The sequence below is a fragment of the Drosophila albomicans genome, chromosome 3 (assembly GCF_009650485.2).
Source record: "Drosophila albomicans strain 15112-1751.03 chromosome 3, ASM965048v2, whole genome shotgun sequence".
Classification (NCBI taxonomy): Eukaryota; Metazoa; Arthropoda; class Insecta; order Diptera; family Drosophilidae; genus Drosophila; species Drosophila albomicans.
Window position 1 is genome coordinate 3,848,666 of NC_047629.2, and position 18,305 is coordinate 3,866,970.

At 38.5% G+C, this 18,305-nt stretch overlaps 9 protein-coding genes across 12 annotated transcripts; 3 read left to right on the forward strand and 6 right to left on the reverse strand.

Moving 5' to 3' along the window:
• The first annotated feature begins 1,423 nt into the window (after positions 1–1,423).
• Positions 1,424–6,172, forward strand: LOC117570527 (ubiquitin-like modifier-activating enzyme ATG7). 2 transcript variants are annotated; one of them, XM_034252230.2, is made up of 10 exons: positions 1,429–1,807; positions 1,868–2,401; positions 2,461–2,664; positions 2,720–2,864; positions 2,928–3,275; positions 3,336–3,503; positions 5,230–5,517; positions 5,687–5,803; positions 5,871–5,930; positions 6,010–6,172. In XM_034252230.2, exons 1-9 carry the CDS (start codon positions 1,611–1,613, stop codon positions 5,922–5,924), a joined length of 2,055 nt encoding a protein of 684 aa, XP_034108121.1. In that variant the 5' UTR covers positions 1,429–1,610; the 3' UTR covers positions 5,925–5,930; positions 6,010–6,172. The 2 variants fall into 2 exon arrangements, with proteins under 2 accessions (XP_034108123.1, XP_034108121.1); XM_034252232.2 differs by lacking the exons at positions 5,687–5,803; positions 5,871–5,930; positions 6,010–6,172 and adding an exon at positions 5,581–5,619 and having other exon boundaries at positions 1,424–1,807.
• LOC117570529 (32 kDa beta-galactoside-binding lectin) lies at positions 3,514–5,152 on the reverse strand. 2 transcript variants are annotated; one of them, XM_034252233.2, is made up of 4 exons: positions 5,067–5,152; positions 4,629–4,710; positions 3,914–4,501; positions 3,514–3,852 (listed from the first exon to the last, which is right to left on the reverse strand). In XM_034252233.2, the coding sequence occupies exons 1-4, from the start codon at positions 5,086–5,088 to the stop codon at positions 3,567–3,569; spliced, it is 978 nt and encodes a 325-aa protein (XP_034108124.1). In that variant the 5' UTR covers positions 5,089–5,152; the 3' UTR covers positions 3,514–3,566. The 2 variants fall into 2 exon arrangements, with proteins under 2 accessions (XP_034108124.1, XP_034108125.1); XM_034252234.2 differs by lacking the exon at positions 5,067–5,152 and having other exon boundaries at positions 3,515–3,852; positions 4,629–4,975.
• LOC117570533 (uncharacterized) lies at positions 6,102–6,676 on the reverse strand (the record flags this gene model as incomplete). The annotated part of the gene is made up of 3 exons (XM_034252239.2): positions 6,102–6,330; positions 6,399–6,575; positions 6,629–6,676. Coding segments are annotated over 3 exons (381 nt in total), but the record flags the coding sequence as incomplete, so codon positions are not given.
• A 578-nt stretch (positions 6,677–7,254) lies between these two features.
• LOC127565589 (uncharacterized) lies at positions 7,255–8,109 on the reverse strand. Its single transcript, XM_052004842.1, has 4 exons — positions 8,029–8,109; positions 7,814–7,954; positions 7,584–7,760; positions 7,255–7,459 (listed from the first exon to the last, which is right to left on the reverse strand). Exons 1-4 carry the CDS (start codon positions 8,089–8,091, stop codon positions 7,304–7,306), a joined length of 537 nt encoding a protein of 178 aa, XP_051860802.1. The 5' UTR covers positions 8,092–8,109; the 3' UTR covers positions 7,255–7,303.
• A 1,397-nt stretch (positions 8,110–9,506) lies between these two features.
• On the forward strand, positions 9,507–12,173 carry LOC117570530 (cysteine dioxygenase type 1). Of its 2 annotated transcripts, none has more exons than XM_052004841.1 (3): positions 9,507–9,614; positions 11,188–11,758; positions 11,830–12,173. In XM_052004841.1, the coding sequence occupies exons 1-3, from the start codon at positions 9,612–9,614 to the stop codon at positions 12,006–12,008; spliced, it is 753 nt and encodes a 250-aa protein (XP_051860801.1). In that variant the 5' UTR covers positions 9,507–9,611; the 3' UTR covers positions 12,009–12,173. The 2 variants fall into 2 exon arrangements, with proteins under 2 accessions (XP_051860801.1, XP_034108126.1); XM_034252235.2 differs by lacking the exon at positions 9,507–9,614 and adding an exon at positions 10,898–11,056 and having other exon boundaries at positions 11,830–12,170.
• LOC117570531 (protein FAM136A) lies at positions 12,170–13,066 on the reverse strand. Its single transcript, XM_034252236.2, has 3 exons — positions 12,885–13,066; positions 12,660–12,824; positions 12,170–12,604 (listed from the first exon to the last, which is right to left on the reverse strand). Exons 1-3 carry the CDS (start codon positions 12,969–12,971, stop codon positions 12,392–12,394), a joined length of 465 nt encoding a protein of 154 aa, XP_034108127.1. The 5' UTR covers positions 12,972–13,066; the 3' UTR covers positions 12,170–12,391.
• Positions 13,067–15,281: 2,215 nt separating this feature from the next.
• Positions 15,282–16,064, reverse strand: LOC117569975 (protein FAM136A). Its single transcript, XM_034251351.2, has 3 exons — positions 15,869–16,064; positions 15,644–15,808; positions 15,282–15,577 (listed from the first exon to the last, which is right to left on the reverse strand). Exons 1-3 carry the CDS (start codon positions 15,953–15,955, stop codon positions 15,386–15,388), a joined length of 444 nt encoding a protein of 147 aa, XP_034107242.1. The 5' UTR covers positions 15,956–16,064; the 3' UTR covers positions 15,282–15,385.
• Positions 16,065–16,147: 83 nt separating this feature from the next.
• On the forward strand, positions 16,148–16,949 carry LOC117569974 (28S ribosomal protein S28, mitochondrial). Its single transcript, XM_034251350.2, has 3 exons — positions 16,148–16,520; positions 16,576–16,697; positions 16,754–16,949. Exons 1-3 carry the CDS (start codon positions 16,233–16,235, stop codon positions 16,947–16,949), a joined length of 606 nt encoding a protein of 201 aa, XP_034107241.1. The 5' UTR covers positions 16,148–16,232.
• Positions 16,950–16,989: 40 nt separating this feature from the next.
• On the reverse strand, positions 16,990–18,230 carry LOC117569973 (probable inactive tRNA-specific adenosine deaminase-like protein 3). Its single transcript, XM_034251349.2, has 2 exons — positions 17,558–18,230; positions 16,990–17,497 (listed from the first exon to the last, which is right to left on the reverse strand). The coding sequence occupies exons 1-2, from the start codon at positions 18,147–18,149 to the stop codon at positions 17,004–17,006; spliced, it is 1,086 nt and encodes a 361-aa protein (XP_034107240.1). The 5' UTR covers positions 18,150–18,230; the 3' UTR covers positions 16,990–17,003.
• Between the last annotated feature and the right edge of the window lie 75 nt (positions 18,231–18,305).

Sequence of the window (18,305 nt, forward strand, 5' to 3'; positions counted from 1 at the left end):
AAAAAACTTATGCCTAGTTATGAAACTATAGTTGGCTTAGTACGAATTAAATTGCTATTTAAATGGATGCATGTTGAATCCAAATTATACTATGTCTCGGTTTTTTTTTGCCCCATAACCCCGGCCTTTTCTCCACCCAAATCTCGCTCTTCCGTATGCCTTGCAGTTCTCTTTTCTATACATTGCTTTCGTCATAGCATTGTACAAAGTGCATGCACATACAGCCACACATACGACACTCACACACACTCTTAGTAGTTTGGGCGCAAGTGGATGGTTATGTGTGTGTGAGAGAGTAAACGCGTGTGGCTGTTTCGAAGATAAAAGCGTGCATACGGAAAATCAAAAAGAAGCTGCATTGAAAGCGAATTGAAAAACTCAACCTCAACTGTATGTTTTCAGAAGAGCAGAGGAGAGAAGTCGAGAGACAAACGGCATGCTGCAGCAAACAGCAAAGGCAACGTCAACAGCATTGAGTTTTTCCGCTGTGTGCCGCCGCCATTTTGTTTGCTGGCACTTGACGTTGCTGCTGCTGCTGCTCTTCTCACTCTATCTCTATGTACTGTACTGTATATACACATACACACATGTATACAGATTTCTTTGTATTTCGAGTGAATCATTTTTGGATGTCTTTGTTAATTTTATGCAGCGCATTTTCAATTTTCTTTCACTTTTAGTTACTCAAATACACACGGAAATGGCAACACCACTTTTTCATATTTTTCACTTTTATTGATTTCAACTTGGATTTGCTAATAGCGAAAAAGAAACGAGGACGTTCAAATGTATGTCTGTGTATGTGCACACACACACATCCACACAATTGTACCTTTTCTTTTAGGAATGGAATAAATTTGGAAGCTATGAATTTTTAAATTTTACGACTTGAACGTTACTTAAACCACTACTATTAACTTAGATATTACACATTTTAAAATTTAAAATATATAAAACACTCGGAGCCTACTTTCTCTATTGTTGTACGTACTAACCTCTAAAAATTACTAAATTTCTAAATGGCAAAACTTTTTTGTCGATGGACAATGAAGTGTGGCCGTAACTTTTATATCTAAATGTACTATTTTTCGTTAAAATATATATCAAATGCGGAAACGCCGATATTCTTTTAAATAATTTATTAATATATTTTTAAAGTATGTTTTTGACCATTTTTTGCATCATTTCCATCTGATAAATAATGGTTTAAAAAAAGCGCAATCGAAAAACGAATACGATATTGGAAAAGTTTTGAAATGAACACCTTTCAGTATTTTTATATGAAAGTTTCAATGTTCGATATTATTTGAGTTAAATTTTTAAATTCTAAAGCAGGTCGCCTTTTTTACTTGAGTTCTATGGATCCAGTGCCGGAAACTGGATTAGGTTCTCCAACATCTGTTTGTTAACTACCCATAGATTTGTATTCAACAGCTGTTAACAAGTAAATGATACATCTATCGATAAGTCTGTGATTGGCAGCACTGCGATTGCCTATTATCGGTCAGCTGTTTGTTTCATTTCCATGCAGTTCCATCTATTATCTTCATTGTTTGTTTACTTGTGCATTTGTGACGTTGCTTGGAATACAAAAACATTATTTTTGCGAAATGAGCGAAGGCAATGCAAAGATTTTGCAATTTGCACCATTTGAATCTTTTGTGTCACCCACATTCTGGCACAAATTAGCCGAGCTAAAACTCGACCACGATCGCCTATCGGATGCAAAACGTTCTATTTTCGGCCATTATACAAATCGCAAGGCGTCACGATGTCTGCTTGAAGTTGACTACAGTGCATACAATAGGTGAGTGGCATTTTGCTGATAATCGAATATAGTAAATATATATCTCTACGCACAACACAGTTCAGCGCAGCCACCGAAATTCAGCCATGGAGCTGTCGGCACCATATACAACAAGAACACCATTGAAGAGTTCAAAGCTCTGGACAAAACAGCTTTGCTGGCGGAGGAGGGGAAGTGTCTCCTAGATGACATGAACAGCGGACGTGTGCTGAATGATGCCAGTCTGCTGGCGCGTTTTTTTGTGCTCTCATTTGCCGATCTCAAGAGCCACAGTTATTATTATTGGTTTGCTTTTCCCTGTCCGTTGACGCCAACATTGCAACTACAGTGCGATGCACTGTGTCTTAAGGAGCTGCCCAATGCAAGGCAATATGCAGAAGCCATACGTTTGCTGCCAGCAGACCAGCAAAACTTCTTTGTACTCTATGCAAATGAGCAGGAAAATGTTTGGGAAGCACGCAGCTTGAGCGCTGTCTTAACCCAGTTTGATGAGCAGCAGTCCCAGCATTATTATTACTGTTTTGCGGATGCCAGCGAGTATGAGAATCCCTCTTGGTTGATGCGCAACTATGTGGCCATGCTGTTGCAGCAATGGTAAGATCACAACTGATTACGATTACTATTTGTTTGCTAAGATTTCTGATGGCTTTTAGCCCCTCGCTTGTTGGCCGCACTTTGAAGTTCTTGGGAGTTCGCTACGATCAGCAAATGCAGCTAGACAATAGCCTAATATGGCAAGTGGTCCAAGCTGAATCCAGCTGTAATGAGCAGTTGCAGTTTGTGGGCTGGGAAGTGAATCGCAATGGCAAAATGGGACCACGCATGGTCAGCATGCGCGACAGCATGGATCCAGCCAAGTAAGTTGGTCCAAGAGCAATCTGAGTACTTAACTCTATTGAGTAATTCCCACAGATTGGCAGAGAACTCAATCAACCTAAATCTGAAGCTGATGAAGTGGCGTCTGGTGCCTGATTTGAACTTGGACATCATGGCGCAATCCAAATGCTTGCTCTTTGGCGCTGGAACTCTTGGCTGTGCCGTGGCACGCAACTTGCTGGTGGGTTTTGACATTAAGTCAGCTCCATATATTGCTAATTTACTATAAAACTATTCTTTGTAGTCCTGGGGCTTTAAGCACATCACTTTGCTGGACAATGGCAAGGTGGGATACTCGAATCCAGTGCGTCAAAGTCTTTATACGCATGCAGATGCCGTGGCAGGAAATCGAATGAAAGCAACCACAGCAGCAACACGTTTGCTGGATATTAATCCCAGCGCTGTTTGCCACGGACATGTACTAGAAATTCCCATGCCAGGACACACTATAGGTGAAGCATTGCGTCAGCAGACGGAGGAACATTTGCAGCTGATTGAGCAGCAAGTGCAGCAGCATGATGTGATCTTCTTGCTCACGGATTCGCGTGAAAGTCGTTGGTTGCCCACTCTGCTGGGAGCTGCACAACAAAAGGTGACAAAGTGGTTTACTGCCTTGGCAAGCTATCGTAATCTATGCGAAAACTATTTTCAGATTGTTATCAACGCGGCGCTAGGCTTCGACAGCTACTTGGTAATGCGTCATGGCAGCACGAGGCAAGAAGTGGGCGATGTTGGCAACAAGGAAATCGCTGGACTTAAGTGCATTGGTGGCGAGCAGCTCGGTTGTTACTTCTGCAATGATGTGACAGCTCCAGGAAATGTGAGTTATACACCACAGGGATTCAGACTTCATTCTTTATGCACAACCTTAACATAACTTAAGCTAGGCACATTCGTAGTCGTGTCGCGAATACTTTTCGAATCCAGCGCAGCTTGGATCGCCAGTCTGCAAATGATCGACGCCAGTGATCTGCACAACGAGACCACTGATCGCGGTTACCTTAAAGCCCACCAGATTCATCATGGCATTGGGAGTCCGCCAGACGTAGCTAAAGAAGTTGTATCCATCCACAGCGGTCAAGACTTCGCGTTCCGTAAAAGCCAAGGCCAATTTGAATTGCTGATTGAAGACAAAGGGGAAACCCCCATGACGCTCCTCCTGACCGAAGCTTTAAAGTGGAAAATGTTGGCATTGATAAGGTGTGATTGAACGTAATTGGAGCCACTTACTCAAAGTTCTTGTTCATGCTGTTGCGCACCACGCATTTCTCGTCGAAACGCACGCTAAAATGGAGCTCCTCTCGCTTCGTGTCCGAGTCCATGAACTTGATGATGAACTGGCCGCGCTTATTCTCAAAACAACGCGCTGTGATCACAATCACATGCCCAGGACTGAAGAGTATTGGCTGATCGTTACTAAATGATTTGAAGTAGTCGGAGGCTTGGATTGCTGGCCAGGGATTTGGGAATATGGTGCGATGATCGACCTGTTTGATCACCTGTACTTGATCGTATATTTCTAAGGCGCGTATGGCGCCCAAGGGCAAACGATAGCGGAATGTGCAAAATGTGCGACTGTTGATCGAGATGTGGAAGCAATCCTCGCAAGCCAAGAAGTAGATCATAAAGAACTCGCCACTGACAATGGGATTGGGCAAACTAATAGGATCCATCACCTGGGATTCCTCCTCGCCCCAAACGCCATGAATGCGAGCGTTGCGCACAATCAGATCGTTGCGAAAGTAGCATGAGAAGCGCAGTCCAATATCCGCATCGGGATTCAGCGATGTCTTCGCCGTACACAGATTGATGTGGAATCTAGTTGTAGAATTACACAATGAACATATAGGGGGAGGTTTGTTAGTCACTTTGCTGATAAGAAGAGGTGTACTTAACATTTCTTAGTCATGTTGTTGGTACTTTTTTGGATTTTTAGTTTTCTTACCTGGCAGCTCCATCGATTGTCTTGGCCACAATCTCCACCACATGGCCGAATTCCAAAGGATGCGATAGATTTCCAGCGTATTCTGTTAACATATTTAAGCAAATTTTAAATTTTGTTTTTGGAAATTTTCAGCTACGCGGTGCCAAAGCAAATCGACATTATCGCGTCTCTACGTTCAATGAAAATAATATTTTATTTCGATTTCTTGCCGTGCAAGCACACACACACGCGCGTCTATAGATATAGGTTTGTGCTTGTGTGCGTGTGGAGTTTACGCTCATTAGAATTTTATCTAATCAGCAGCGACGCGAACTCAACTGAGTCGCACTCCCACAACGCCCATTTTCACTCTGCCACCTGCTCCCAACTGCCATTTACTTCTCAATTTATTGTTTTTCGTAAATTCTAAAAATGTTTAATTGTTTACTTTCCGCTCACCAATCGTTGCAGGCTGCGTCATACTTTTTTTTCTTTATTTTGTAAACAGCAAAAGCTCGCCTGCAACGTTTGTTGACATTTCTCAAGCGGCGAACGAAAAGCTTTCGCAAACAGTGTGAAATAGCAACAGCGCACTAAAGCTTTTTCTGTTATCTCTTTACAGTCGCTCAAAGATCGCACACTGGATCAACAGTGCACTGTTACGCGACCCGGCGTCTCCAACATTGCAGCCAGCTATGCCGTCGAGCTTTTGGTTGCCCTGTTGCAGCATCCTCAACGCGATTTGGCACCTGCTTATTATGCGAACAGCAGGAATCAGCAGCAACAGCAGCCGCAGTTGCCGGAAGGCTTGCTAGGCATCTTGCCACACAGCATACGCGGCATGCTGTGCAACTATGAGAATATCTTGCCTGCCACACAAAAGTTTGCGCAGTGTATTGCCTGCTCTAAGGTACGTAACATACTAAAAAGTGGTAAATAATAGCATTTTATAAATGTACATCTCAAAATACAGTTTCTTCAGATAAACGTCGATTAACTTAAATGCATTGCCATTAACTGAATTTTTCGGAATATTATATTCAAATTTGACCCTCACTTTGAAATGATTTTTGTTCTAGCATGTTTTGGATGCCTATCGTGAAGAAGGTCATGCATTTTTATTCAAGACATTCGAGACAGCCAAATACCTGGAGGATTTAACTGGAATTTCAGAATTTAAAAGGCTTAATAGTGAGGTAAATTTCAACTAAATCATGGCAAAACACGCTTCCTAATTAAATATATTGAATTCTTTTTATTTAGATCATAGACTTTGATGATGATAAATTTGATTTTTCCGAAGACGATGAAGACTAAAGAAAAGTAAAATCAATTATTATATTTAAAAAATTGAAAAAATGATGATGTTTTATTAAATTGTATTATATTTTTTTTTTTTTAGATTATCAACTTTACCGCATTTTGGATAATGTACAAAATATATTATTAATATTTTGCTTAAGCTTAAAGATTCCAATGTCATGAACCAAAAATATTAATTTTGTCAGTAATCTATATTTTTAATGTGTATAATAAAATATATATGTGCACTTTGTATACATGAGTCCTATTCGTAAACAATTGTTGCATTAATTTGCAAAAATGATTTCTTATTCGTATACCAAGTTGTGTGTATAGCATATACTCCGATTTCAACTGGAAATTTCTGTAAAATTTCTTTCTCATTAATTCCCCAATCTAATAACGCAATTTCCACATTTGGCTGTGTAAGAAAAATTTGATTAAGTTTGTTTGGAGAATATTAGAGGTACATGCAAATGTAATAATTACCAAATAGGGGCAGGTGTGGTTCATACTTGTGTAATCTTTAGCATATTTATAAAAAAAGGTAAACACCATGAATTTGTAGGGGCGTTTGAAGAAATCGCACATGTCCACATTGATATCATACAAAAACGGATGCCAGCCTCCACGCTCCCGCTTCAACAATTTGAAGTTTATCTGAAACTTTGGATAAATATTAATATTGTGAATTTTTGAAATTATTAACCAGCGCGTACTTCTGATATTTTCTTGTTCACAGTGCATTTCAAATTAACGATGTTAAAACTACGGCCTTTATCCGACATTCCGTTAATCTTATTAAATCAGTGTGAAGTGAGTCACATTTTAGATCGCCAAACTTAACCGTCCCCTAAAACAAAATTCGGGTAATTTTAATAATCGTGTGTTCTTATCCAATCGTCTATACTATAAAATTGACAATATACACCTGAGATAAATAAGTCCAGAGTGAGACTAAAATAATGAAACTGACTATTTTCATACTGTCTATGTATAACAACTGGGCTCGAGAGTTGGCATCGTGATGCTTAAATTCAATTTCATCTAATTCCAATTTAGCATTTAAAAAGCGATCAAGTTATACAAACATACACATTTATATAGTATTGAAGTATAGATTAACCATTCGCATATTTTATACAAATATTAGTATTCTATTGTACAAACTTTAGAATGATGCACTCATCTTGAAGGTTTATTTATTTTTTTTTAAATTTTGTCTATCATAAAAAGGGAAATACAATATTTAAGATACAAACTTTTGTTTGACACAAAAGGACTAATTCAAACAATTAACATTTTTTTTTTTAATTTTGCTGAAGTATTAATTTTGTGAGTAATGTATATATTCCAGTGTGATCATAGATTCCAGTGTGAAGTAGACGTTAGTTCTATTCAAGTATAAGGGTTCCATTCATTTGTAAAAATTTCTTCTTATTCGTGTACCAAGTAGTGTGTGCAGCATACACTCCGAGTTCGACTGGAAATTTTTGGAATACTTCATTTTCAGTAAGTGACCAATTCATTAACGCAACTTCCATATTCGGCTATTTATGAAAAAGTATAAAAATAGATGTTAGGTGTCTCTATTGTAATGATGCAAATATTATTATTAAGTAAGCAAATAAAAAATAAAAGAAAATTAAACGTGTACCATAATATTGTAATTACCATATACGGGCAGCTGTGGTTTAGGCTTGTGAACTTTTGGCCATATTGATAAATTGCATTGAAAACCACATATTTGTAGGGGCGTTTAAAGAATTCGCACATGTTCACATTGATATCGTATAAAAAAGGATGCCAGCCTCCACGTTCCCTTTTTAATAATTTGAAGTTTAGCTGAAACTTTAGATTAATGTAAATATTATGATATTTTTAAATTTAAAGTCGGCTCATACTTCTAGTATTTGCTTTTTTAAAATATATTTTACATTAACGACATTGTAACTACGGTTAATTGCTTTAATGCGACATTCCTCCAAACTGATTAAATCAGCTTGTAGTACGTCACATTTTAGATTCCCAAACTTAGCCGTCCCCTAAAATGGAGAGATTAATTTAATTCTTATTCATTATCTTTAGTGTTCCCTCGTTAATATATTATACTATCTACCTGAGACAAATAAATCCAGAGCTGCACTGAAATAACAAAGATGAGTACTTTCATGCAGACCATTTCTACTGAACTGAAGGCTCAACTCTATAAAGGTGTTGGTGTAAATTGATCAAACCGAATTAGCAATTAAAATGCGATTAATCCATAATTACATATTTTCAAATAAATGGGAAAATTATATATTTTAATGTATAAATAGATTGTGCAAAATAAATAATATTATTGTACAAAATTACAGAATGAGATAAGAGCTTTTTGTGTTCGGATCGTAGACCTAGAACGAACAATTTTGTTGAATAGGTGACAATTTGAGATTTGTTTTTGTTATTTTTTAGATTCGCCTATTGACGACAATCGTTACGCACGGTGGTATTATTTATTTATAGAGAGGGAGAGTTACATGAGGGCTATCATTAGGAACATCGCTGGAAGTACTTTAAATAAATAACAATTTGTCAGCTATAGATTGCTTTTATTTATTATAATATATAATATTGATATTGAAAGCGTGTAATCAAAAATAGGCACACGAAAGAATAAGAGCTTCGAAAACAAGATTAATTTCCATATTTTAAAGCCTAGGTTCAATAAACCGAAGATTGGAATGTCAAAAAACAAAGTCGAATAGTTTATGATAATAAGAATTTCGCTTGAGTCAAAGTTGGTAGGTCAAAGAAGAAGAGAGAAATGGAAGAAAATGGTAGATTCTTCACGTACGATTTCCTTGACTAAACTGTGAAATACAAATAGTTGATGATATGTGTGGCATGTTTTTTATGGTCTCATTTATCGCTGGTAAACAAACAGAGGGAGAGAAACAAAAACAACAATATAACACTTGACACAGATATTACAACAATCCAATCACATTTAGCATTTGACCCCAGGGCGAAATCAAGAATCAAAAACAACTGCGCTGAAGTTCGACTCGGTTTCCCACTCATACAAACATATTGTGATATCTGCTTTCTTCTGCAAATATCGATGAATGACAACAACACCAACGGCGATGACGACGAAGAAGAAGAAGTGGGAGAAGCGGAAAAAGTAAGCCGTCTTCATAATTAACAGTCGATGGGACTCAAAAGGCAGCTTCGTGGACCGAAGACAACAACATAAATTTTCAATGGCCCGAAGACAACACAAACAACATTCAAAGCCGACGCAAACGACTCAGCAGCGTGACAAAAAAAAAAAACAGACGAAGATATATGCAAACGGCAGCAACAACAATAACAACGGGAATGTCAACGGCAACGACAAAGCGACGACGCGCGTTTGCTGCCTGCGGGCGAGCAATCGGTTGCGGCTGCGTCGGCGACTGCAAAAAAGCGCTCAAAATGCCATTCGAGTCCAGTGAATGTCACTCAAATTGCGTTTTGAGTGTAAAATGACGTTTTGCATGGCCAACGGATTCCCATAAAATGGTGAAAGATACCTAAAACGGGCACACAAACCGAGTGAACGCGCATCCAATTGGTAGAGCAGGCATTACAAGTGCTACACAGTGCAGATCCTAAAACTATTTCAACATTTCAACTATTAAATATATAATAAATTAAATTAAAGTGCAATTCAAAATGGTAAGTGAAATTTACTAAAGTCCTTAATAAATTCCTCGATAGTATTCGATAAAACTGTTCATTTGGAAAATTTTGTATTTTCTATTAAAATTTCTAAATGTATTTAGTTGCTTGCTATTTTCACTCGTCTCGAACTTGTTGCGAAAGTTGTGTGCCAACTTGGCTGTTTTGAGGCGTTGCAAAACGTTTTCAAATCGGTTTTTTCTTTGACACAACACTCTCACTTCGGGTTGAAATTCCGTTCAAAAATAACAACATCGATTGCCAAATTATTAGCCTCAAGGCGTAATTATCAACATCAAGTGGTTAACACTCCCCACACTTCCCACATTACAATTTCCATTGCACGAATTTCGTGTTTCTCGCGGTTTTTGAATCTCATTCAAATGAGACTCACTCCAACTACGTTTCAATCGATTGTTTTCTTTAGTTTTATAGCTTTACTGACCTTCTGTAATTTGTTGACTTTTAAATACTATTATCCAATTATCAAGCACGATAAAACCTCAATTTGCCGCAAAGTATGCTATATATTTGAGTAATTCACAAATACTAGCTAAAATTGCGTTCCAATGATTAAATTAATCTATTGTAATAGCTTTGTTTTGTTTTTACAATTACGCATTTGGAAATGCCCAATGAAAAAAAACAGTTTGATAGAATTATTCACCTTAAAGGGGCGTGTCTTCCTCAAGAATCTCGACGAATTATTCAAAATGACGCAAAAAATAAGTTAATCTGTCGACTGCAAGGTACTTTTTATTTTATTATTGTTAATTGTCTATATAATGGTGCCATTTATGAAAATATTTATGTTCAGCCAGGCAACGTCCCATGTGACCAATGACCATGCTCCATGCTGCATGCGTCAGCTAGCAGAGATTCAAGATTCTCAAGTCGTGAAACGACGTTATCAGCATTAGCTCAATAATAATAGGAGAAGCATCGAATCTTATTTCGGGCGGGTCGCATCTAATCTTTTTAGCTCTGCTCGTTTTCTTTTCTAGTTCTTTTTTTTTTTTTTTGTTTTTTTGGGAGGCTGAGCTGGACCAGATGTTGTGTATGCTCCTGGCAACCAACACAAGCTCAGAGATCGGTCGTAAATGGGTATAGAAACAAATCTGTTATTGATAATGCCCGGGGTGAATATTTTTTGTTTTGTTGTTATTATTGCAACGCGACTTGGGCATGTACACAATCCCATATAATTATATACAAATGCGTATATATATGCTATATAGACACATGATAGGTATTCTATATGAAATATTCAGATTATTGACTAGCCGTAGCATTCGCAATCAGTCCGTCGAGTTTACTGGTCACGAAAGATTTTTGAGTCGGATTCCTCCCGAGAGAGAGCGCACATTTCATTATCAGCTATCAATTATTAGTCGTCTTATAGTTACATTAAAGTGTAATTCATTTAAATCAATCAAGAAGTAAGTTGCAGTGATTATGCATCTACTATATACATGTAGATCAAGTAAATTTCCATCATTTCAATTAAATTGATTCCCTTTTAATTACATCGTCTAACCTCTTTTCTAACCTCTTTCTGTGTCTGCTGCAGGTCAATCAAAGCAAGTGCAAAATGGCATTGTCCAAGATCGATACGATCGATACGGAAATGGAGCAAGTGAATCAGGAGAAATACTTGCGTCAGGCGACCCAGTATTATTGTGCACTGGAGAAACCCCTAAAGTATGGACCAGTTATCGAAACACTGCCGGACCTAATCACCGCATTGCATCGGGAATTTGAGTCGAACTACGTTAACATCGAGATGGTCAATCACATTATGTTGTCCTACAAATCGAATCCCAAGGAGTGGCGCAAGTATGCCAAATTCGATCGTTACACGTACACAAGGAATCTGGTTGATGCCGGAAATGGCAAGTTCAATCTACTGATCCTCTGCTGGGGTGAAGGTCACAGCTCGTCGGTGCACGATCATGCGGACTCGCATTGCTTCATGAAGATGCTTAAGGGAGACTTGCGGGAGAAACGTTATCGTTATCCTAACCGTCCCGGGGCCATTGAGAGAGAGCAGCCTCAGGATCATCATGCCGAGATCGATGATAATGAGCTCGTTGAGATCGGTGAAACACCCATTCCCCTCAATGACGTGGCCTACATAAATGGTGTGTAATTGCAAAACTCGCTTCGCTGGCAATCAGTATTTTATTTTCGCATTTTTCACAACTTTCTGCAGATAACTTGGGTCTGCATCGCGTGGAGAATCCCAGTCATTCAGATACTTCGGTCTCCTTGCATCTGTATTGTCCTCCTTTCGACACGTGCAGCGTGTTCCAGGATAACTGCAAGAAGACCACGGCAAAGGTGACATTCTGGAGTAAATATGGCGTAAGGACCAAGTTGGATGAACAATAAACAAATCTACAACGTACTTCAGTAATTGTTATCTAATGTTTAAGGTTCTTACTATTATTAGATGTTTAAACACTTAAAGAGAAACGGTTTTCCTCTATGTACATATGTATACTATAGTTAAGATTAGCTATACCAAAAAAAAAAGTAAGATTGAAATTGAATAAAGTAAAATACATAAGTTACACAATTGTATTTGAAAACCTAACAAATTTTAGTCACAAAGAATTGAAAAAATGCCTTATCTGGATTGCTACCGTGACCCTACAGGTGGCAGCTTATCAGGCCAAGGGATTGGGGTTGGGCTTGGGTTTGGCATCCGGCATGGAACTGGGATTGAGGTTAACAACCAACGAAATAATTTTCCTAATTAACGAGCCAAAGTGTCAAGCATTCTCGTTGCTTTGATGGCGTAGATTGGATCGCTTGGGAACTCCCTGATCAAGTGTGCGTTTAATGGACTTCATTAGGCCTGGCAACAGATTGATATGCTTGTCCACACAATTGCCAGTGCAGACCTCGAAGAGATGTCGCGATCGTGACATTTCCTGATCACTGGGATTCATCGGCAACTTGGAACGTGCATCTGAATTGCATTCCTGGAGATTTCAGTATATTTAAGGTTGCTTTTAAAAGTTATTTACCCAGTTTTACCTTGACACAGATTTGCAAATGATTTTGGAACTCGCCCAGCTCATTCTGCAGATAATCCTGTGCATCCATCAGCGGTGTAGCACACTTCTCAATGCAACGTTGCACGCTATCCAAGGAACCCCGCTCATCGTCACAACAACCGGCGGCACAGCGATGCATCTTCGACTATTCCAAAAGAAAACACTGATGCCATTGTCATGAATGTTTTCCAAAGTCGCAACTCACCTGCATGCGACGCAAGTGACTGCGATACATGTCCTCAATCATATCGCTGATGGCGCCCTCCAAGCGACGCTTCTGTTGTTCCACCATTGTTTGAAAAATTTAGAAAAATTGTTAAAAATAATATTTTAGATGTAGTTATTGTATATTTGAGGCTGGTCAAACTTGAATTGCTTTCCGTCTGATACTAATAATAAAGCTAACTAGCTTTATTTCAACTTCATTTACAATACAATTTCTGTGTAGACAAAAGTAGCTAGGAAAATCAAAAATTAGCAAAGTTTTCGTACTTAGTAATTACTTATCACATAGCTTATAGCTACACTTTATCATTAAAGTAATTTATTCGTATTTTCCCAACCGGATTTGATCAGATTGTTTAGGACAGAACCACATATTGGCAAATCATGCGAGTCTTACTTAGCATCCGCATGTTTTTGATGATTACAAATATATAGTACATTTTTGGGACTTAAATGATATACTGCTGACTTTAGTGTAGTATTGTGTATAGGGATGAAAGTGTACTTTCTAATGGAAAACGAGTAAGAAAGTTACAGTCGAGCGTGCTCGACTGTGAGATACCCGCTACCCATTTTGTATAAAAGCAAAATATTGCGATATTTTTTTATACTAAAAAAGTTCCAAATTGTATATTTGGTATATCTATATAGTACCATATTCAAAATATACCATAGACGACACAATATACCGAATTAAAATCCAAAGCAACTAAAAGCCCTAGTAAGTAGGCATTTTTGCCCATACAAAAGTATTTCTTTAATAACTTCCATAATTTTTATCTGATCGCAACTAAATCACAGAAATCACAGCTACTATAGTTGTTATTGTATATACCAAAATTCGTAGTTCTAGCTTTAAAATTACGCTTGTTATTTGATTTTTGATTTGCGGGGGCGGAAGAGGGCGTGGCAAAAATTTGAAACAAACTTGATCTGCGTGCAAATATAACAAATACTGTCGAAAAAAATTATAGCTCTATCTCTTATAGTCTCTGAGATCCAGTGTTTCATACGGACGGACGGACGGACAGACGGACATGGCTAGATCGTTTCGACCTGTTACATACATTTTCTGCCGGCACAAAGTTATAATGCCCTTCTACATTATGGGTATCGGGTATAAATTTATAATTTCTGAAATAATTATTCATAATTTCGGTATCTAAAGAAAAGCTGAGAATTATTGAATGCACAAGTATCTTATTTGATGCCAACAATTATTTTATGTTTTTCTGCACCGTGAACCCAATGCGCTCTTTACATATAGAATAATATTTATGGTAACTAGATTTTGAGACACTATTAGCTTATTATGGATAAAGGTGAAATATAAAATAATTATAATAATTGTATATTTTCGTAGTCAGTGTTTTTAATTTGATTGATCTGGATTAAAAAAGGTGGTGGGGTCTTTACTGACTTTTCCAGAAAATACCTTAACCCAATACAACGACTCTACTAAACACTCATCGGAAATATAATATTTCTAGTTTTACACTTTTTACTACTTTGAGTTTATAATCTTTATTCAATGGTTAGAAAATTATTTGCGAAAAAAAAGTTTAAATTTCGCTAATTCTAACACAACAAAGAAAATAATGCTAAAAAATATTTTAATGTGGAAAAATACTTTCTTTCTTTCCTGTAATTTGTATGGAAGAGGTGGGATATAGTGTGGACGTGCACTGAACAGTTTAACGAAATTCTTAAAAAAATGAAAAAAGCAAATCAGCAATGCCAGTATAGCTATACAGCTAGTCATAAAACCATTTCACGAACAAGAACCTTGGTTCTGAAGTCTCAAATTATTTATTATTTATTTCGTATATTAAATTATTTTCCTAAAAAAAATTTGAGACAATAAAGTCAAAGTAGACTTCGATTTCGCGATGCTTTCCTCCTCTTTGAGGAATAAAGAAATATCCAGCTGGTAAAATGCATTAAAAACTTAAAATAAATTTGTTATACAATTTGAATATTATTTATTGCTATCCTCATTCTAAAAGTAATATTAAATAATTAATATGGAAATAAAACATATTTCTACAATCAGAAATACATTTCCAAACGGATTAAATCATATTGTTAATTTTAAATCGTATCTTCATTTGAAATCGATTTAGTTCAGCTTCAATTCGATATAAAAATGCTATTCGGTTGGTTCTAGAGTGTACATTGCGGACCAGATAATTATGTTACCTGCATGGTAGTTTTAAATTAAAGTTGCATTAAAGCTACTGAGGAGTTAGCAAATTTTACATAATTTCAAAATAACGTGACAAAGCCGAATCTGTCCACAATTTTTAAATGATAAGCTTGCTAACGACAAATATAGCCTAAGCAATATTATAGTCTGGTAAAGAAAACAACTTACAAGTACTCAGAGTTAACAATATATTTTTGCCAAACATTAAAAAAGGGTTCAAAAACTAATTAGAATATGTAGCGTGTTCAGTAAATGCATGAGTTTATGTAGATGACTTAGGAGGTTTGTGGTATGCTGTCGGGGCCTTTGGAGAGCACCGATTTCATGGTTTTCATGAGACTAGGAATAAGGCCGACGTGCTTGTCGACACATTGTATTGCGCATCGTTCGAATTGATCTGTGTACTTGGCGATTTGGTCCTCGTTGGGATTGGCTGGCATTTTAACTTTGACATCATCGTTGCATTGCTGCAAATGAAAGGGAAATTAGTAGATAATTTGATCTTTATCCGAATAAAGAACAGCTGCAATTACCATGACGCAACGTTGGAGTCTGCCCTGAAATTCGCCCAACTCGTGTTGCACGTAGTTTTGTGCCCGGGTCATGGGAGCCGAGCAGCGATCGACGCAGCGTTGCACGCTGTCCACACTGGAGGTGCCATCCTGGCAGCACTTGGCAGCGCACAAATGCATCTCTGTCTGCAATAAATAAATCTTGTTGAGCAATGGAACAAACTTCTAATTGGACTTTCGAGTTACCTGCATTTTGCGAAGATGCGTTTTATCCATGTCATCTATGAGCTCGGTAACTGCCGACTCAACACGTTGACGCTGTTGTTGTATCATCTTCAGAATGTGGCAAAGGATTTAATTCAACAGCAATTTGATTTCGTAATGTACAATATAAAAAAACTCTCACAGCCGGCGACAGCGTGTTTTGTAATTCGTAATGATAATTAAAAGTGTATCGATTACGCACGAAACACGATTTTAAATGTGTGCGCAATAGTTATCGACTAAGTGCGATACTCAACATATGTTTCTGTTATACAATCGATAGCTGGCTGCATTTGTAGCAGTTTTTACTTGTTTTTAATTGAATTAAAACATATAAATTAAAACCATGTCGCTGCTGCATAAATTCTGCCGTATTAGCCTACAGACTAATAATGCCTTTACCCTAAGCCGTCAACTATCAATTGCACAGCGTAGTCTCAGCGCCAGCAGCAACAATAACGAAACAACGACAGCACCGCCAAGCGGCGAAAATGAGGAGCAGCTAGAGAGCAACAGCAATAAAGGCGGATTTGCGCGTGCTTTTGAGAAGTACACGGCGCCAGCAGCTCCCGAGGAGCAGCCAGTGGACAATCAGAGCTTCGCCTCCATGCTGCGCCAGTCAAAGTTCATTGATGTAAGGGAAAATACAGTCTCACGTTTATATAATCTTCCAACTTGTATTTTTGTAGCTGGGTGATGCCGAAGGCAAGGTTGTGAGTGGCAAGATATTCCATGTGGTCGGCGATGATTTATACATAGATTTTGGTTGGAAATTCCACTGCGTCTGCACGCGACCAACGCGCAATGCCAGGCAAGTTGTCCATGGATCCTATTCTTAATTTATATTCATTTATATTTTTCTGGCAGTGACTATGTGCGAGGAGCTCGCGTTCGCCTGCGCGTCAAGGATCTAGAGTTGTCCACCAAGTTTTTGGGTTCCAGCAAGGATATCACCATACTGGAGGCTGACTGTCATTTGCTGGGCCTGATATCGACACCCACGCGTCAAAGTGCCACAAAAAACGTCCCATTCAGCGCACCAAAGATGGAAACATTGCTATGAACATGTAATCTATTGTTTTATGTGCATTAAACAGAGTTAAGTTTAAAACGTTGGTCATGACGTCGTTGTAAACTGAAACACCTCGTAGTGGTGATTCAATTCCTTGACCGCATGCAGCTGGAAACTGCTGGCCAACGCTCCATTCTTGGACTGCTCTAGAAAGAAGATGCGTTTTACACGACTGTGCACCAAAGCCATGGCGCACATGAGACAAGGTTCGCGCAGCAAGTAGATGTCGTAGCCGGTGCACAAATATGGTCCATACTTGCTAAGATTGTCGACGGACGTTCCTAGCTCATCCTCCGGTTGTTTCTCGCTGCCTCGCCTGGGCAACTCGGCTCCATATTGCAAGTCCTTGCAGTGTTCATGACTTTGCAAGTAGTCATAGTAATTCTGTGGCAAACCGCGCAATGTTTTTGCTGCATGCTGCTGCTCGTCCTGCACAAAGTCTACCTGTGATTGCCAGGCGCCACCTTGCTGACTTCGTGCCACATGATCCACCAGCCACATGACGCAATGTTGATGCGAGCCTTCGCTGTTTCTACTGCCTGTAAATTTTATTTAAGTTATAAGTTGTTGCTAGGAGGAGTTGCAGTTAGTGAACTTACCAGCAATGGCAACTATACTAGGCTGACGGGGATCCACACAAATGGCCACGGGCTGACCTTGATTCAGATCCCTAGACAGATGTCGCAGCAGCTGCGCCATGCGCTTGTGATAGAGGCGTTGACTGCTCGTGAAATTGCTGCCATTCTGCAAGGATTCAGCATATTTATCCGGATGAAACTTGCATGGCCAATATTTAACCATTTGATCGTATTGCACTCGCAGCTTGGCGCTATTCGCAGGAACTTCCACCACATTAACATTGCGACAGAGGGCTTTGAGGACATGGTCGGAGATTTGATGCTGTTTCAAATGCTGTTCCAGAGTGTCCTTGATGTCAGCCGTGGGGCAGATGAGGACGTTTCTGTCATGAACACGTTTCAAATGCTGAAAATGCGGCAGTTTCTGCGCAAGTTCCTGTATTACGGCTTGTAATTGTTGCTTGCTTTCCAATTCACAACTGTGCACCTTTATCAGCTTTATTTCCTTTTTGTACTCATCGGACAGCAGTGCTTTAATGCCGAATAAATCATCCAGAGTATTGCAGTGCACTGACTTGGCTTTTTTGGCTGCTGGCGGTGATAACACGTCCATAATTGTTGTTTATTATTATTATTTATATTTTATCATGGCCACCCGCGCGTTTAACGTGACCGCATTTGTGCTGCCAACTTACGTTGATAAGAAATATACCAGAATATACCAAATGCACTCCTACTGATTTTTAACATTTCTTTAGGGAAAGTTATG

Coding starts and splice junctions, on each gene's coding strand:
- LOC117570527 (XM_034252230.2), top strand. CDS start 1,611: ATGAGCGAAGGCAATGCAAAGATTTTGCAATTTGCACCATTTGAATCT. Junction 1,808..1,867: donor GACTACAGTGCATACAATAG/GTGAGTGGCATT, acceptor CGCACAACACAG/TTCAGCGCAGCCACCGAAAT. Junction 3,504..5,229: donor ATGTGACAGCTCCAGGAAAT/GTGAGTTATACA, acceptor ATCTCTTTACAG/TCGCTCAAAGATCGCACACT.
- LOC117570529 (XM_034252233.2), bottom strand. CDS start 5,088: ATGACGCAGCCTGCAACGATTG. Junction 4,711..5,066: donor GACGCAGCCTGCAACGATTG/GTGAGCGGAAAG, acceptor ATATGTTAACAG/AATACGCTGGAAATCTATCG. Junction 3,853..3,913: donor AGCATGAACAAGAACTTTGA/GTAAGTGGCTCC, acceptor TCCACTTTAAAG/CTTCGGTCAGGAGGAGCGTC.
- LOC127565589 (XM_052004842.1), bottom strand. CDS start 8,091: ATGGTCTGCATGAAAGTACTCATCTTTGTTATTTCAGTGCAGCTCTGG. Junction 7,955..8,028: donor TCTGGATTTATTTGTCTCAG/GTAGATAGTATA, acceptor TCTCCATTTTAG/GGGACGGCTAAGTTTGGGAA. Junction 7,761..7,813: donor TAAAAAAGCAAATACTAGAA/GTATGAGCCGAC, acceptor ATTAATCTAAAG/TTTCAGCTAAACTTCAAATT.
- LOC117570530 (XM_052004841.1), top strand. Junction 11,759..11,829: donor TGACGTGGCCTACATAAATG/GTGTGTAATTGC, acceptor AACTTTCTGCAG/ATAACTTGGGTCTGCATCGC.
- LOC117570531 (XM_034252236.2), bottom strand. CDS start 12,971: ATGGTGGAACAACAGAAGCGTCGCTTGGAGGGCGCCATCAGCGATATG. Junction 12,825..12,884: donor GTCACTTGCGTCGCATGCAG/GTGAGTTGCGAC, acceptor CTTTTGGAATAG/TCGAAGATGCATCGCTGTGC. Junction 12,605..12,659: donor ATTTGCAAATCTGTGTCAAG/GTAAAACTGGGT, acceptor TGAAATCTCCAG/GAATGCAATTCAGATGCACG.
- LOC117569975 (XM_034251351.2), bottom strand. CDS start 15,955: ATGATACAACAACAGCGTCAACGTGTTGAGTCGGCAGTTACCGAGCTC. Junction 15,809..15,868: donor CGCATCTTCGCAAAATGCAG/GTAACTCGAAAG, acceptor TATTTATTGCAG/ACAGAGATGCATTTGTGCGC. Junction 15,578..15,643: donor GACTCCAACGTTGCGTCATG/GTAATTGCAGCT, acceptor TTTCATTTGCAG/CAATGCAACGATGATGTCAA.
- LOC117569974 (XM_034251350.2), top strand. CDS start 16,233: ATGTCGCTGCTGCATAAATTCTGCCGTATTAGCCTACAGACTAATAAT. Junction 16,521..16,575: donor GCCAGTCAAAGTTCATTGAT/GTAAGGGAAAAT, acceptor GTATTTTTGTAG/CTGGGTGATGCCGAAGGCAA. Junction 16,698..16,753: donor CGACCAACGCGCAATGCCAG/GCAAGTTGTCCA, acceptor TTTTTCTGGCAG/TGACTATGTGCGAGGAGCTC.
- LOC117569973 (XM_034251349.2), bottom strand. CDS start 18,149: ATGGACGTGTTATCACCGCCAGCAGCCAAAAAAGCCAAGTCAGTGCAC. Junction 17,498..17,557: donor TAGTATAGTTGCCATTGCTG/GTAAGTTCACTA, acceptor TAAAATTTACAG/GCAGTAGAAACAGCGAAGGC.